This window comes from Lathamus discolor, chromosome 16, assembly GCF_037157495.1.
Source record: "Lathamus discolor isolate bLatDis1 chromosome 16, bLatDis1.hap1, whole genome shotgun sequence".
Lineage (NCBI taxonomy): Eukaryota > Metazoa > Chordata > Aves > Psittaciformes > Psittacidae > Lathamus > Lathamus discolor.
Genome location: NC_088899.1, coordinates 2,339,143 through 2,353,583, shown reverse-complemented (window position 1 = coordinate 2,353,583; position 14,441 = coordinate 2,339,143). Strand labels below are relative to the sequence as shown.

Sequence of the window (14,441 nt, the reverse complement as noted above, 5' to 3'; positions counted from 1 at the left end):
TATCATGTGTTTATGCTTGACCTGGAGTTCAGATGGCAACCCTGTCTGTTAAGGGACTCTCAGTAGGGAACACCGGACAGCCTGCTACCTCTCCTCCAGGACTATTTTTCTATTGCTTCTTTACTGGACTATTCCTGTCTCCATTCGAAAGCAAACAACCTCAACCTTCCAGCACAGAACTTGCTTTTCATCCCCTTCTACACTCAGCAAGACTGAAGTTCCTCTGTAAAGTTCCTTCAGCTCCTGCCCAGCCCACGAGCGCGTCTCTGTCTGTCTGCCCCTCCTCTCCTCCATGGGGCAGCCGCTCTGGGCAGAGGTATTTGCCTGGTGGTCAGATTGTAGTTTGAAGGCTAAGTTGGGATAGTCTTGAAGGACACAGGAATTCTGTTCTCCGGGTTAACAGCAGCATTGTTGACCTCGTTATCACTCTGGACAGGGAAAAAGGTGCTTTGAAGTAAATACAGAAGTCAATAATCTCTGGTTGAGGAAGCCAGTCCCTGTTATCTCTTGGCTAAACTGATACCAAGAAGACACTTTCACTGGGTGGGAGCAAGGGCCTTGTGCCTCTCTTGTACATGAAAGAAAAAGCACTTGGGCATTCCCAAAAATCCTGCCCACCGGCTTGGTCTTTGGTAGCTGAGTCAGAACTGGGGCCAGATTGTGTGTAACTTCCTAGGAGTTCCCACATCTCCATTCACCTCTGAGCTGCATCCCAGCTCATTTCTAAGAGGTATCTGATTTAGACTTCAACTCACAGTTTTTCTGTCCTTCAGGAGCTGTTCCGCAAGGTACGAAGCATCTTGAACAAGCTGACACCCCAGATGTTCAACCAGCTCATGAAGCAAGTGACAGACCTGACGGTAGACACAGAGGAGAGGCTGAAAGGAGTCATCGACCTGGTCTTCGAGAAGGCCATCGATGAACCGAGCTTCTCGGTGGCGTATGCCAACATGTGCAGGTGTCTTGTAACGGTAAGAGCTGCCAAAGTCACACAGGAGATTCCTCTGCATGGGGATGTTCTGCACGTTGTCCCCATGACCTGATGGGCAGTGACATGAAAGTGGTAACAGCAGGGTTAAATGTTAGTTTCTGAGCATCAGTAAGGGATTTCTTCTTCGACATCCATTGGCCATGCCTGCAGGCAGGAGGCTGTGCTTGGAGTGATGTGCTGGTTGGAGCTGAGGACGCTTGGCCCTGCCTGCTCACACCTGTCATATGCAGTGAGACAGAATCACAGAATCCTGTGTTGGAAGGAGCCTCAAAGGTCCTAGAAAGGTCAAACCTTTCTAGGCCAAGCAAGACATAGGCTCGATGGCCCAGCACCTTGTCCAACATTGGGGAATCCACCACTTCCCTGGGGAGATTCTTCCAGTGACTGAGTGTTCTCACTGGGAAGATTCTTCTCGTGTCCAGCCAGTCTCCCCAGGAGTAACTTGTGCCCATCACCCCTCGTCTTTTCTATGGGACTCCCAATAAAAAGAGAGTCTCCAGCTTCTTTGTAGTCACTTTTAAATACTGGAATATGGGGATAAGGTCTCCCCTGAGTCTTCTTTTCCCAAGGCTGACCAAACCCAGCTCTCTCAGCCTTTCCTCACACGGTTTCCTTGTCCTTGGATCATCTTTGTGGCCCTTTCCCAGACCCTCTCCAGCCTGTCCACAGGCTGGAGTCACGTTTGGAAACTTCAGCATCTGTCTCATTTCAAAGGATTGCCCACAGGGGCTGAGCTGAGCTCCAAAGACCTCATTTCAGGTGGTGAATTTGAATCATAGAACCCCAGCCTGGTTTGGGTTGGAAGGGACCTTAAAGCTCCTCCAGCTCCAACCCCTGCCACGGGCAGGGACCCCTTCCACTGGAGCAGCTTGCTCCAAGCCCCTGTGTCCAACCTGGCCTTGAGCACTGCCAGGGATGGGGCAGCCACAGCTTCTCTGGGCACCCTGTGCCAGCGCCTCAGCACCCTCACAGGGAAGAGCTTCTGCCTAAGAGCTCAGCTCAGCCTCCCCTCGGGCAGGTTAAAGCCATTCCCTCCTTACATCAGACCTGAATCTTCCCTGTCTCTGTACTTGGGACAGAATAACCCCCTTCTGCCCCCGATCCTTCATGGCTCACAACAAAGGAGCAGAGCTGCAGAGTCTGCAGCACAGAATGAGTGTGATTTTAAGCAGTGTGTCTTTTTAAAGGATGCTGTGGATGGAAATGTAATTGTTTCTGGGCTGAGGTGCTGTCAGCCAAGTTCTGAGTGTGACTTTACATCTGAAACATAAAGCTCCGCTGGAAATCACGGCATGATGCTTTGACATCCAGCGCCCTGCAGGGTTGTGCTGCCCGATATGAAGTACATGACAGAGTGCAATGATGGCTCGTAGGAAGCCTCACTCATACATGGAGTTTGGCCCTATTTCTGCTGATGTTTTCCTTCCTTGTCCTCCAGCTGAAGGTGCCCATGGCAGACAAACCCGGGAGCACGGTGAACTTCCGCAAGCTGCTGTTAAATCGCTGCCAGAAAGAGTTTGAAAAGGACAAGGCTGACGACGATGTCTTTGAAAAGAAGCAGAAGGAACTTGAAGCTGCAACCACTGTAAGTGGTGTTTTCCCTCTAAATTCTCAAGAGGTCCCTCTGAGCGTGACCTCTTTTGAAGATGGAGTTGATGTGGGGAGAGTTTGGAGTCGGGAGTTTCATTTCTGTCCCTGTGGCTGAGCCTAATAAAAACTGTTTGCCTCAATCGGTGGGTTTAGACCAGCCTCTTTTGGGGGTTTTAGGAGAAAAAGAATAAACAGGGACAGTGTCAACTGTAATAAACATAAAACTGGGCCTTCGAAGAGTTCTGTGCTCTGTGAGCATGGGTTTTTAGAGCTGTTTTTCTGTTACACAGCCAGAGGAGAAGACGCGGCTCCATGACGAGCTGGAAGAGGCCAAGGACAAAGCCCGGCGGAGATCCATTGGGAATATAAAATTCATTGGCGAGCTTTTCAAACTGAAGATGCTGACGGAGGCCATCATGCATGACTGCGTGGTGAAGCTGCTGAAGAACCATGACGAGGAGTCCCTCGAGTGCCTTTGCCGCCTCCTGACCACCATTGGCAAGGACCTGGACTTCGAGAAGGCAAAGGTAGGGCAGGACCAGGAGTGGGAGACAAGGCCTCGTGGGCAGGGATGCAACCATGGATGTGGGGTGGGTTTACTTGAGGATTTATTTGGTTTTCCTTCAGGAATGGCGTGAGGAAATCATCTGCTCTTGTGTGGATGTTTCATCATGACCTGGCCCCGCTCCCTTGTCTTGTAACATTCTGGAGTGTTTTCAGCCGTGTTTTCCAGTTGTTGTTTCCAAAGACGTCATCCAAACACTTTGTTTGTTGTTTCTTTACCATTGAAGGTTTATGTTACTTACAAAATGTACCACTTGAATGTATTTTTAGGGTTAAATCTAAAAAACCCTCATTAACTGGCCTGCCCCCCATCCCTCCCTGCATCCTGATGGGTGCATCATTTTGTGTCACCATCATTCCAGAGTGAAGCAACTGCAGCACTCCATCCTCCTCCTTCCCGTTTTCCAACAAACATCTATGTAGCACAGAGCATTACACACTCGATGAGCTCCTTCTGGCACAATCTGCTTCTCCTTCCCCAGAGCCAGGCTTGGGATGAAACAGTGCTCAGGGGGTTTGCCAGGAATCAGTCGGACTCAGCTCTGAAGCAAATGGAGCTGTAATTGTTTTCAGCTGCTCGGGAAGGGAGTTCCCTAACAGGGCCCTGGATTGCAGGGATCACAGTAGATCAGTCCTGATCCTTATGGGGAAACAGCTTCCCAAACTGTTCTGTGTTGTCAGCACACCGGTGCAGTTTACCACTGATCCCCCGCTGAACACAGGGTTAAAACAGCAGCAGCACGTCACTGGTGCAGGTTTGAAAGTGCCAGGAGCAGGGTTCAATTTCTCCACATGCTTTGGGAAGAAAACAGGGTCTGACTTCTGAGCAGTAGCTGAGGTCACGCTGGATGGCTCCTGGGTGCTGGTTTGGTCTTTGAGAGCATGGAAACGTGCTAGAAGCCAACATTTTGGTGCACTGGCCCCTTCTGCAACCTGGAGGCATGGCACCGCATGGCACAGCGGGTGCAGGCAGGGAAGGGCTGGCAGATGTCGTGTTGTCCCTGTCCTGTCTTTGTGATTGCTTATTGCTATCAAGTGATAATCTGTTATTTATATCCTATTAGTGGGGTAGATGTTTTATTACACATCTTTATTGAAGCTGAAGTGGTAGTGAGCACTATGATTAAAGCTCCTGGACAAAGTCCATGTTAAATATTTTCCCCCTCATTCCTAACTTTGGAAACTTTTGCTCTTGAGCTGAAACTTTTCAAAGGCAAGGCCAGAACCCAATTTTAACAGGGTTTTTCTTGCTGGTTTAAGTGTAAGGGAAAGGGTTTGGCTGCTTTTAGTGAGGGAGTGGGAAACACTTTATAAAACCACCCTGAAACTTCATTTAAAACAGCCGGAGCCCCATTTGGGGGGAAGAAGGCTTTTTGGAGCCTGGCAAGTTAAATTTAGACCTACTGGAGGCTTCTCTAAGGATACCAGTTGATGTCTTAATGTGAACCCTTTGGGGTTCCATCACATCGTGACTTCTTGGATGAGACGGAGCTCGTAGGATTTTGCACTAGAGCTGAGCCTGTTCAACAGGCTCCTGGTAGAGAGCAGCTCCTGCTGCAACTTCTCCTGCCTGACCCCAGCTGAGCCAGTTCGGGGAGGCAGCGCGTTGGATGATGTCTGCAGAGTTAGCTTCGTGCCTTTTAGTTTCCTGAGCCACTTTTTCTCAGGCTGAGGTAGAGCAGGACTCCCCTTTTCAGCAGCAGGTACCCAGCACATCCGATCAGCTGCACTGTGAGAAGAGCCACGTTGGATGGCAGGTTCATCATGGACAAAGCTCCCCATGGCCCAGCTTCAGTGAGCGCTTGAGCCCAGAACCCCCCTGTGCTGGGCTGCACCCCCAGAGCGTGAGCAGCAGCTCAGGGAGGGGATCCTGCCCCTCTGCTGCGCTCTGGGGAGACCCCCCCTGCAGCCCTGCTCCAGCTCTGGGGCAGCAGCACAAGAGGGACCTGGAGCTGCTGGAGCGAGGCCAGAGGAGGCCATGGAGATGCTGCGAGGGCTGGAGCAGCTCTGCTCTGGAGCCAGGCTGAGAGAGCTGGGCTGGGGCAGCCTGGACAAGAGAAGGCTCCTGAAGGGGAGACCTGAGAGCAGCTCCAGTGCCTAAAGGGGCTGCAGGGAACTTGGAGAGGGGCTTGGGACAAAGGCCTGTAGGGACAGGCCAAGGGGAATGGCTTGAACCTGCCCGAGGGGAGACTGAGCTGAGCTCTTAGGCAGAAGCTCTTCCCTGTGAGGGTGCTGAGGCGCTGGCACAGGGTGCCCAGAGAAGCTGTGGCTGCCCCATCCCTGGCAGTGCTCAAGGCCAGGTTGGACACAGGGGCTTGGAGCAAGCTGCTCCAGTGGAAGGGGTCCCTGCCCGTGGCAGGGGTTGGAGCTGGATGAGCTTTAAGGTCCCTTCCAGTCCAAATCATTCCATCATTCTATGCAGAGGGAGTAGATTATTTGAGTAATTAAATACACAGAGAAAGCAGGTCCCAAATGAAGGAGGTGCCCACAGATTTGTTCTTCGTTTCTTGCACATCCTGCACTGTGCACACTCAAATCCAACCTGGGGGAGCACACAAGACCCAGCCCTCACTTCTCCAGGGAGCAGCGCTGTGTCCCCGGATGTGTTTTTCTGACACAGAAGTGCAGAACCTGCTCACTCCCTACCTGAGGGAGTGTTCCTCTTTTCTTCCAAGCCTCACTGCTGCTGCTGCTGTTTCTCTTGTGTAGCCTCGCATGGACCAGTATTTTAATCAGATGGAGAAGATTGTGAAAGAGAGGAAAACGTCTTCAAGGATTCGGTTCATGCTTCAGGATGTGATAGACCTTAGGCTGGTAGGTACCAACTCAAGTAAGTAAAAGAGCATGTTCCTTGTCATGTCCAGGCTGGAAGAGTTCTCCTGCAAGAGCAGGGATTTACAGTATTTACAGCAGCAGTGGGGTGTTAAGGGGGGGAGATCTGTGCCCCTTATCCCAAAAGTCTGGCTGATTAAAGACAGAAAATCTCTTATTTTGCCTAAACAAGGGCCAATGTTGGTAGAGGGGTGAGCTGCTTGTGCCGGGTGTTTTGGTTCTGCTCCATTTTAGACACACGCCCACACTGCAGCCCCGTGGCAGCAACCACCCCTGAGCTCCTGTCACAGGAGAGATTTTGGGTGGGTTTCCCCCACAGCATCCCTTGTGCTTCTCTGTGTCAGTCACATTGCTTCGCTGCCTTCGAGTCCATGTGCTCTGGGTGTAGCTGTTCCCTGCCAGCACTTGTGCTGATGGGACTGAATCACTCTCAGATGCTTCCCCCACAAGTGAGGGGGTAGTTGGTGTGGCTGGAAAAGTGAGGGCTCTTCCCCAAGGCAGTATGGATCTCCTTGGAAGCTGGTCCTATACTGCTGGCACAGCCAGGCATCTGCTAGTTGTCTCCTGGCTGCATTGTGCAGACAGAAGCAAACGGAATCTGCCCTGTCAGGATGTGACAATGGTTGGGTCCACACTAAACTACATAAATCAATAATACCGTGGGGTAGACAAGTGCACCCCCAGTGCAGATGGGGATTTGTCCATGTTTAGGGACTGTAGTGATAGGACAAGGGGTAATGGGTTAAAACTTAAGCAGGGGAAGTTTAGATTGGAGATAAGGAGGAAATTCTTTCCTGTAAGGGTGGTGAGGCACTGGAATGGGTTGCTCAGGGAGGTTGTGAGTGCTCCATCCCTGGCAGTGTTCAAGGCCAGGTTGGACAGAGCCTTGTGTGGGATGGTTTAGTGTGAGGTGTCCCTGCCCATGGCAGGGGGATTGGAACTGGATGATCTTATGGTCCTTTCCAACCCTAACTATTCTATGATTCTATGTTGTCATCAAGCCATGGGTTTGAACATGGCCAAGGTGTTAAAGCTGGAGTCTCGTGCCATGGAGGGTGTCTCTGCACCACGCAGTTGAGGATGTGAGTGCAGGTTTTGCAGACCCGTACCTGTAATGTCACCCTGTAGGCGTGACAGCAGCTTTAGCCACAAGACAGCGCTTGACTCAAGCCCTGAACGGGTTTTACTCGTACCTCAAGCAGCTGCTTTGAAGCTGGTTTGGGCTTTTGTGGAAGCTGAAGTCACCGTTTTGACTGCAGGGGGCACAGAGGTAGTTACCACGAAAGCTGTAATGAGGCTGTAGCAAGATCAAGGAACAGTCAGGTTAACTGGGGATAGATGGATCTGTGCAGCGTATGGTCAGGTAGACACATGAAGCATAGGAAGTGCTTTGTGGGGAGACAGCTCCACCTCTCTCTGCAGGAATCCTGTCTCAGCCATCACGATCCAGGAGTGGCAGAGCACCATCTCCAGATAAAATGCAGTCACTTCTTGCTGCTTTATTTTCAGGGCTTCATTTTTTTTGTCTCAGGCTTGAAGGAAGGGCTTCAGCGAATAGTATCAGTAATAGAGAGTGACAGCAGTATCCCTCTGGTCCTTCTCTTTCCTCTGATCCTAGAAAGATGGAAAGGCTGGGAATGTGCAGGATGGTGGGGGTTAAAATATCCTGAACTCATTCATGCCTCTGCAGAGTCTGATCTTCAGTGCAGCCTTCACTCTCCACCAAAACACCTACCACAGTGTACATACCACAGTGTACGTACCACAGTGTACATACAACAGTGTACATACCAGAGCACATAGCTTTGACCTGTGGTGCTGGGATAACCACATCCACAGCGTGAACCCTGTCCCTTATGAGCTGCCCGTCCAGGAGGTGACGGGGTGGGAGGGTGATGCCTCGTTGGCAGTGTAAAACCCCTTGTTCGTGATGCTCCCCTGAAAGCATCTCTGAGCACGTGTTTGCTTCTTCCCCAGTGCAATTGGGTGTCCCGGAGAGCAGACCAGGGCCCCAAGACCATCGAGCAGATTCATAAAGAAGCCAAGATTGAAGAGCAGGAGGAGCAGAGGAAGGTCCAACAACTCATGACCAAAGAGAAGAGGAGACCAGGTAAGTACAAGCCAAGCTGGCTGCTCCTTTCACTCATATCCCATTCAGTGGCCACAGAGGACACATAACAGAAGCAAATCTGGTTTCTTTTCCTTAGCATGTAAAGTGAAGGGAATTGAGGCCTGATTATGGCTGAGGCTGGGGAAGGAACAGACTTGCCATGGGCCGGCTGTGTGCGTTTTCCAGGGGGCACATCCCTTGGGTAAAAAATAGACAATCACAAGCCAATAGTGCTGAAGTTTCTCCTTTGTGCAGACCACGTTTGATGTGGTGTCAGGCTGCCAGGAATCTGTTACAACAAGTTAAGAGGCAGGAGCCAGGTTTGCCATCCATTCTTGCATACAGTAGAATCCAGTTTGAAGAGAATAGCATCTAATTCCTAGAGTAACCCTGTTGTCTTTAGCTGTTAAAGTTGTGAGCTGTTAACTCAGCAGGAGAAAGTGGTGTGGTATTACCTTAAATTGCTGCCAGCCCTCGAGGCTGGCGCTGCCTGCAGGGGAATGGGGGGGTTTAGGCTTTAATTACCCTAACGCTGACATCAGGAGAAGGGAGGAACTCAGGACTGCCTCAGGGATTCTGTCTGCACCAGCCCAGCGCTGCTGAAACCTGTGCAACAAGTGGGGTTGGGGTTGGGTTAGCAAAGGCTTGTGGTCTGCTCCTTTGGTGAGCTTGTGAATGCACCACGTGCAACCACATTCAGATCACAGAAAGAGACACTGAGAAACCTGACCAGGAAGAATCACAAGCAAAACCACCCCTTGAAAACAGTGAGGTCTTTTCTGTCAAAGCTGGTTTCTAATAACAAGGTCAGAGAAGGCAGCTACATCATCTTACTCTAAAGAAACACTCCCAAAAGGCATGGTTTCTGCACAGAATTGTGCTGGGGCTGAGCAGAACGGTGCCGTCTCCTTCTCCTCCTCCTGCTGAACCTGGAGGCAATGGCCCTTGTCCTCCTGGACACTGCTGGAGCCGCAGGGATGAGCTCAGGGTGGTTGTGTTTGTTATCTGTCAGGTGTCCAGCGGGTCGATGAAGGCGGTTGGAACACTGTGCAGGGGGCAAAGAACAGCAGAGTGCTGGACCCCACCAAGTTCCTTAAAATCACCAAGGTAGGTGCCAGCACAAGTCTCATTCAGAGCAACAAACACGTCAAGGTTTTGCTTTACTGTGTGTGTCTATCTAGAAAGGACCGACATGGTGTTCACAGGTCAGAACTGGGTTTTGAGGATGTTTTATATCTCTGGAGTTAATACTGTGCCTAAATAAAGCACAGAGGAAGAGTGTTATCTTCTGAGTGTTTGCTGTGAGGGAAAGCAGTACACACACACTTCTTCTCAGGTTCTTGGCATACTTTTGGTGACCCAGAAGTTCTCTTCGTTGGTCAATCTGTGGTTTATTAAATGATTAAAGAGAACATGAGTTTGGGGTATTATGTGTGATGGTGCAGCACATCAAATGGCTGATGCAGGAGGGGTCTCAAACACCTGTGTGGCAGAAACCCTTTGCTGTCTCAAGTTCTCAAGGCTCTATTCTGCCACTGCTACTTAGCAAAATGAGGGTGCCACATTCAGCCTGAACACACGATGTTCCTGACGTGTCACCAGTGGCAGTGCTCCAGGCTTGACAGGTTCAAGCAGTACAAGAAGAGCTGTGTCCGCTTTTATGGTGTTCCTGGACTTGTGCGTGGCGCAGTTGCAACCCACAGTATGTGATAAAACTTCACACCCATCCTCCAGACGAGCATCTCCCAGTGTTTTTACCGTCAGAAAGGTACTTTGGGAACCTTTATTTCAGGCTGCAGGTCAGGCAAGCTTGGAGATGCCTTTTTTTTGATGAGCATCAGAGCAGCTTTGGCTGTTCTCGCCAAGAACTCAGGCCTTGCCACAAATCAGGGTGATTCCTAGGCATTCCCTCTTCCAATTAATGTCACTCTCCCTGAGTTTTACTCTCAGTGCCTGGATGCTTGGAGAGCTGTAAAGCAGAACCATGACAGGCTCCAGCCCTTCTGCAGGTCAACCTCTGTTCCTTGTGAGAGTCATAAAACCAGCTCCAAAACTGAATTAGCAGGAGGGATTCAGGCTGCTTCTATCAGGGCTTACAGCTCATCTGGGCGAAGCTCTTCTGCTCCTTTTAGTACAGCTCAGTACAAGCAGGGCTAGCTCCACAGCAGTTGGGTTGTCAGAGAAGGAAACTCATACAAAGGGATCTGTGGGGTCACAACCTCCTTGTCAATACATTCACCTGTAGAGCATTGTAAAATCAATGTTCTCTTCCTGTTGGACACTATTTTCCCTCCACGTTCTGCAGCCTGTTGTCATTCTTCACCCTCTGAATTCTGTTTGTCACTGTTTAGATTGTCCCCAGAGCTGTGGCTGGTGGTGGAGCAGACAGAACCATTTAATTTGTCACCATCAAACTGAACATCTTCCCAGTACTGATGTCCTGTGCTTTTTCCTCCTTACTGGACTTCAGACTTCCCAATAAAAAGAAGCTCCTGGTCACTGGGAATGCCTTCCAATGACACTGCGGAAAGGCTGTGATCCCTTTGTTGTCTGTGTCCTCTGTCTTTGGGTAGGGTTTGGTCTCCCAACGTGACTCACAGTTTGGTAATAAATTTCCCCCCTCTGGAACTCAGTAACAGAACTTATACCCAGTTTGAGGGTGGCAGAGTGGGAGGCCAGGTTTAATGCTTGCCCTTTCATCTGCTTGGAAGATGCTCGTAGCACTGAGCCAACAACCCTTGGGGTATGACACATGGCCTGTTCATTTAAGTCCTTTAAGTTTCATTCCTTCTGCTCTTTCTTTGTCTACATTGGAAGATCTGAAGAACCTTTTTTGGTTATATTTTACCACACACTGATGGGATGTGCTGCAATGCTGCCTTTCACGGAACACCAGAAAGGGATAAATCACAGAACCGTAGAATGGCCAGTGCTGGAAAGAACCTAAGCTCATCAGCACTGCAAAGGGGGAGAGAAATCCAATGCAAGTGTTCAGCAGAAGGATATTTGTGACTACTTAGCATGGTCTGTGCTTCTCATTGCCAGGTTGGATGGGGCTTGGAGCAAGGTGCTCCAGTGGAAGTTGTCCCTGCCCATGGCAGGGGTTGGAACTGGAGGAGCTTTAAGGTCCCTTCCAAGCCAAACCAGTCTGGGATTCTGTGATTGATTCCAAACCTGTGTTAAAGTATTTTGGTATTCACAAGACAGGGATTGTTGCCAAAACCGTACCCATTTATAGTTCAGTTGTACATTCAGCCTGGTAACGGGGTGTCTTGATGTGCTTTACAGCCCACAATAGATGAGAAGATTCAGCTTGTGCCTAAAGCCCAGCTGGGCAGCTGGGGAAAGGGCAGCAGTGGTGGAGCGAAGGCAAGCGAGATGGGTGAGTCCAATGGGCCCTCGTCCTCCCTGGTGCTACCAGCCACCCTGCCAGGGGTGGACTTGGGTGGGAATGCTCATCTCTATGTGTGACTGCCTGACAAGGGGGTGGAAGCAGGGCAGGACCAGCCTTTTCTCTTCAGTTCTCTCCCCATCACTCCAAAACCAGCTATTGCTTAAATGGTGTTGTGATTCCAAGGTGTGAACGGCTGCTGACCTTGTCATTGCTCTTTGTGTTGTCTTTGCAACCTCCCAGACTCCTTACGACCAAGTGCCACGAGTTTGAACAGGTTTTCTGCACTGCAGCCTCCGGTGTCATCTGTATCTGCCTCATCTCCATCTTCAGAACTAGATTCTCGCAGGGCCTTAACTAGGTAAGTGTTAGCCCAGCAATGACTTCCCCTTCTGCTGTCTACATTTTCTCTTGCTGCTCTAGTTACCAGCACACAGAAAGAAGAGAATTTCATTGAGTTTCCAGGAACAGCTGCTTCTTTTCCCCTTCCCACTGTACTTTGAGTTATGTTGAAACATGCTATAGGAGAGACAGGTAGTATTAGTTTTTAAAGCCATTACAGTGAATGTTTTTGTTTCCCCTTTTTGGTCGCCCTTCATGTAAGGCTTCATTGGTAGTTCATCACAGGTTAAAAACCCTCCAGGTAACACAGTGTAGTAAAGAGGTGTCAGGTCAGCTCAGCCAGCTCAGGAGGTTTATTTAGAAGGAAAAAAACATGCCTAAAACCTTGCAGAAATTAAGGAGGGCTCCTAAAATGCTCTGCCTGCATCTGACCTTTCCCAATTGCTGTTACCAAACCTGCCCGTGCTCCCACATCATGCAGGGCTCTCACACCCCATCCCATCAGGGCTGCGCCTGCTCCAGCCTGGAGCATGAAACATGTATTAACCCTCAATAATGTATTGGCTCTAGACACAGTTCATTTACAATGTCTTTGTCCTCCCAGTGCACACAAGCTGCTGGGCTGTTTTCTTGGGTTGGTGTCTCTGATGTTTTCCCTCCTATTCCACCTAAAACTCCAACTCAGCTGGAAATTATTCCATTCTGGAATTGTTTTGCCCATCTTACTCATTAACACAGTGATTTGTAGGACAGATCCTTGTGTTCTGCTGCTGATAGCCTTCACTATTTGGAAGCTGGTTTTCAATGACTGGGCAAAGCCCACACCACTCACACCATCTGATAGTAAACCAATGTTATAAAATCCCCCACTCCACATATCAGAGGGGTGCTGTAAGGATGTTGTTGCTTTTCCATGTGTTCTCTGGGCTCTGCCTGTCCTCTCTGTGGGTGTTTGTGTTTGTCCCTGTCTGAGACCTGAGTTTATTTGGGCTCTATTCTGTGTATCTACACCTGTAAAGCATTGAGACAAGAATCCTGCTGGGTTCAGGTGCAGTTCTGTGAAGCTCCCCGGTATCTTGTCCAGCCTCCCAGTGCTGTGAGCAGGGGTTACTCATACCACAACCTTTAAGCAGACGTGGTTTTTGTTCCGCAGTCGCGGGAGCACGGGCAGGGAGAAGAATGACAAACCTCTGCCGCCTTCCCTCTCCCGTCCCAACACCTTCCTGCGGGGCAGCAGCAGTAAAGAGCTGCTGCTCGACAATCAGGCACAGGAGGAGCAGCGGAGGGAGATGCTGGAGACAGTGAAGCAGTTGACAGGGGGCATGGAGATGGATAGAAACAGCACAGAGGCAGAGAGGAGCAAAGCCAAGGAATCTGGTAAGTGCTGTTCCGGGCTCAGGGAATCTTGCTGACTGTGTGAAAAGGCCTAAGGGAAAATCTATAAGAAAAAGTGACAGTTTTGTGCCGTGGTGTGAATGTTATTGATGGGCTGGGCCAGTGGGATGACGTTCAACAAGGCTCAGTGCCGGGTCCTGCACTTGGGCCACAACAAGGCCCAGCAGCACTCCAGGCTTGGGGAAGAGCGGCTGGAAACTGCTTGTGGAAAAGGACCTGGGGGTGCTGATTGAACGTGAGCAGCTTGTACCCAGGAAGCCCCCAGCATCCTGGCCTGTATCAGCACCAGTGTGGCAGCAGGGTTAGGGCAGTGATTGTCTCCCTGTACCGGGCACTGGTGAGGCTGCTCCTTGAATTCTGTGGCTGCACCAGGGCAGGTTTAGATGGAGCTGAGGAACAATTCCTGCCCCAGAGGGTGCTCAGGCACTGGAACAGGCTGCCCAGGGCAGGGCTGCAGGCACCGGCCCTGCGAGTGTTCACACACCATGGAGACGAGGCCTCAATGCCATGGGTTAGTGGTGGCCTTGGCAGTGCTGGGGTAAGGGTTGGACTGGATGAGCTTGAAGGTCTTTTCCAGCCTCATGATTCCATGTTTTTTTTGGCCGCAGCGATGTGTGGTCAGGCTGCAGTCGCTCTGATCTGCCTCGCAGAGGTTTGTAACACAACTGATTCACACGGGCCTTGCCATCATCTCCTCTTATCAGCTCATCCTTAGGATTCATTGGAGCCACACAGCTGCAAGTACTAACAAACACTGCGCCGCAGCATTGAGAGTGTTGTAACCTGTGTCCCTGCTGCTGTGTCATTGTGACATGGTTGATTTACAGAAATACTGACAGTTCATACAGGGGAATATGTAACCAAGAAAGAAGTGAGCTGTGCTTGATGACAGGATAGAGAACACCCTTTGCTCTGGTGACTTTACAGGATGTTGTCTCAAAATGATGCTGATTTTCCTTTTCCATATATGGTTTCTTACATTTTTTGTCTTCTATTTCTACCAGCCAAGCCAGAAGCTCCCCCAGCTCCAGCACAAGAAAAGCCTTCGCTATCAGAAGAGGAAATAGAGAGAAAATGCAAATCTATCATTGATGAGTTCTTGCATATTAATGATTTCAAGGTAAGCAAAATGAAAACCTCACTTACAGAAAGGTCTGTGGGACCAGGGTATGTTTCCCCCGCTGCTGCGCTCTGGGGAGACCCCCCCTGCAGCCCTGATCCAGCTC

The 14,441-nt window shown here is 50.2% G+C and overlaps 1 protein-coding gene across 12 annotated transcripts in view; it reads left to right on the top strand.

Moving 5' to 3' along the window:
* The window catches only part of EIF4G3 (eukaryotic translation initiation factor 4 gamma 3), a 150,847-nt gene that overhangs the window by 122,658 nt on the left and 13,748 nt on the right, over positions 1 to 14,441 (top strand). For 11 of the 12 annotated variants that reach the window (XM_065696197.1, XM_065696191.1, XM_065696190.1 and 8 more), the window contains 10 exons: positions 774 to 971; positions 2,430 to 2,576; positions 2,872 to 3,108; positions 5,855 to 5,959; positions 7,955 to 8,087; positions 9,100 to 9,194; positions 11,376 to 11,469; positions 11,722 to 11,839; positions 12,974 to 13,197; positions 14,220 to 14,335. In XM_065696197.1, coding sequence (XP_065552269.1) covers positions 774 to 971; positions 2,430 to 2,576; positions 2,872 to 3,108; positions 5,855 to 5,959; positions 7,955 to 8,087; positions 9,100 to 9,194; positions 11,376 to 11,469; positions 11,722 to 11,839; positions 12,974 to 13,197; positions 14,220 to 14,335 — 1,467 coding nt within the window. Of the gene's footprint in view, positions 1 to 773; positions 972 to 2,429; positions 2,577 to 2,871; positions 3,109 to 5,854; positions 5,960 to 7,954; positions 8,088 to 9,099; positions 9,195 to 11,375; positions 11,470 to 11,721; positions 11,840 to 12,953; positions 13,198 to 14,219; positions 14,336 to 14,441 lie in introns of those variants that run through there. The other variant, XR_010616238.1, reaches the window with a different exon arrangement.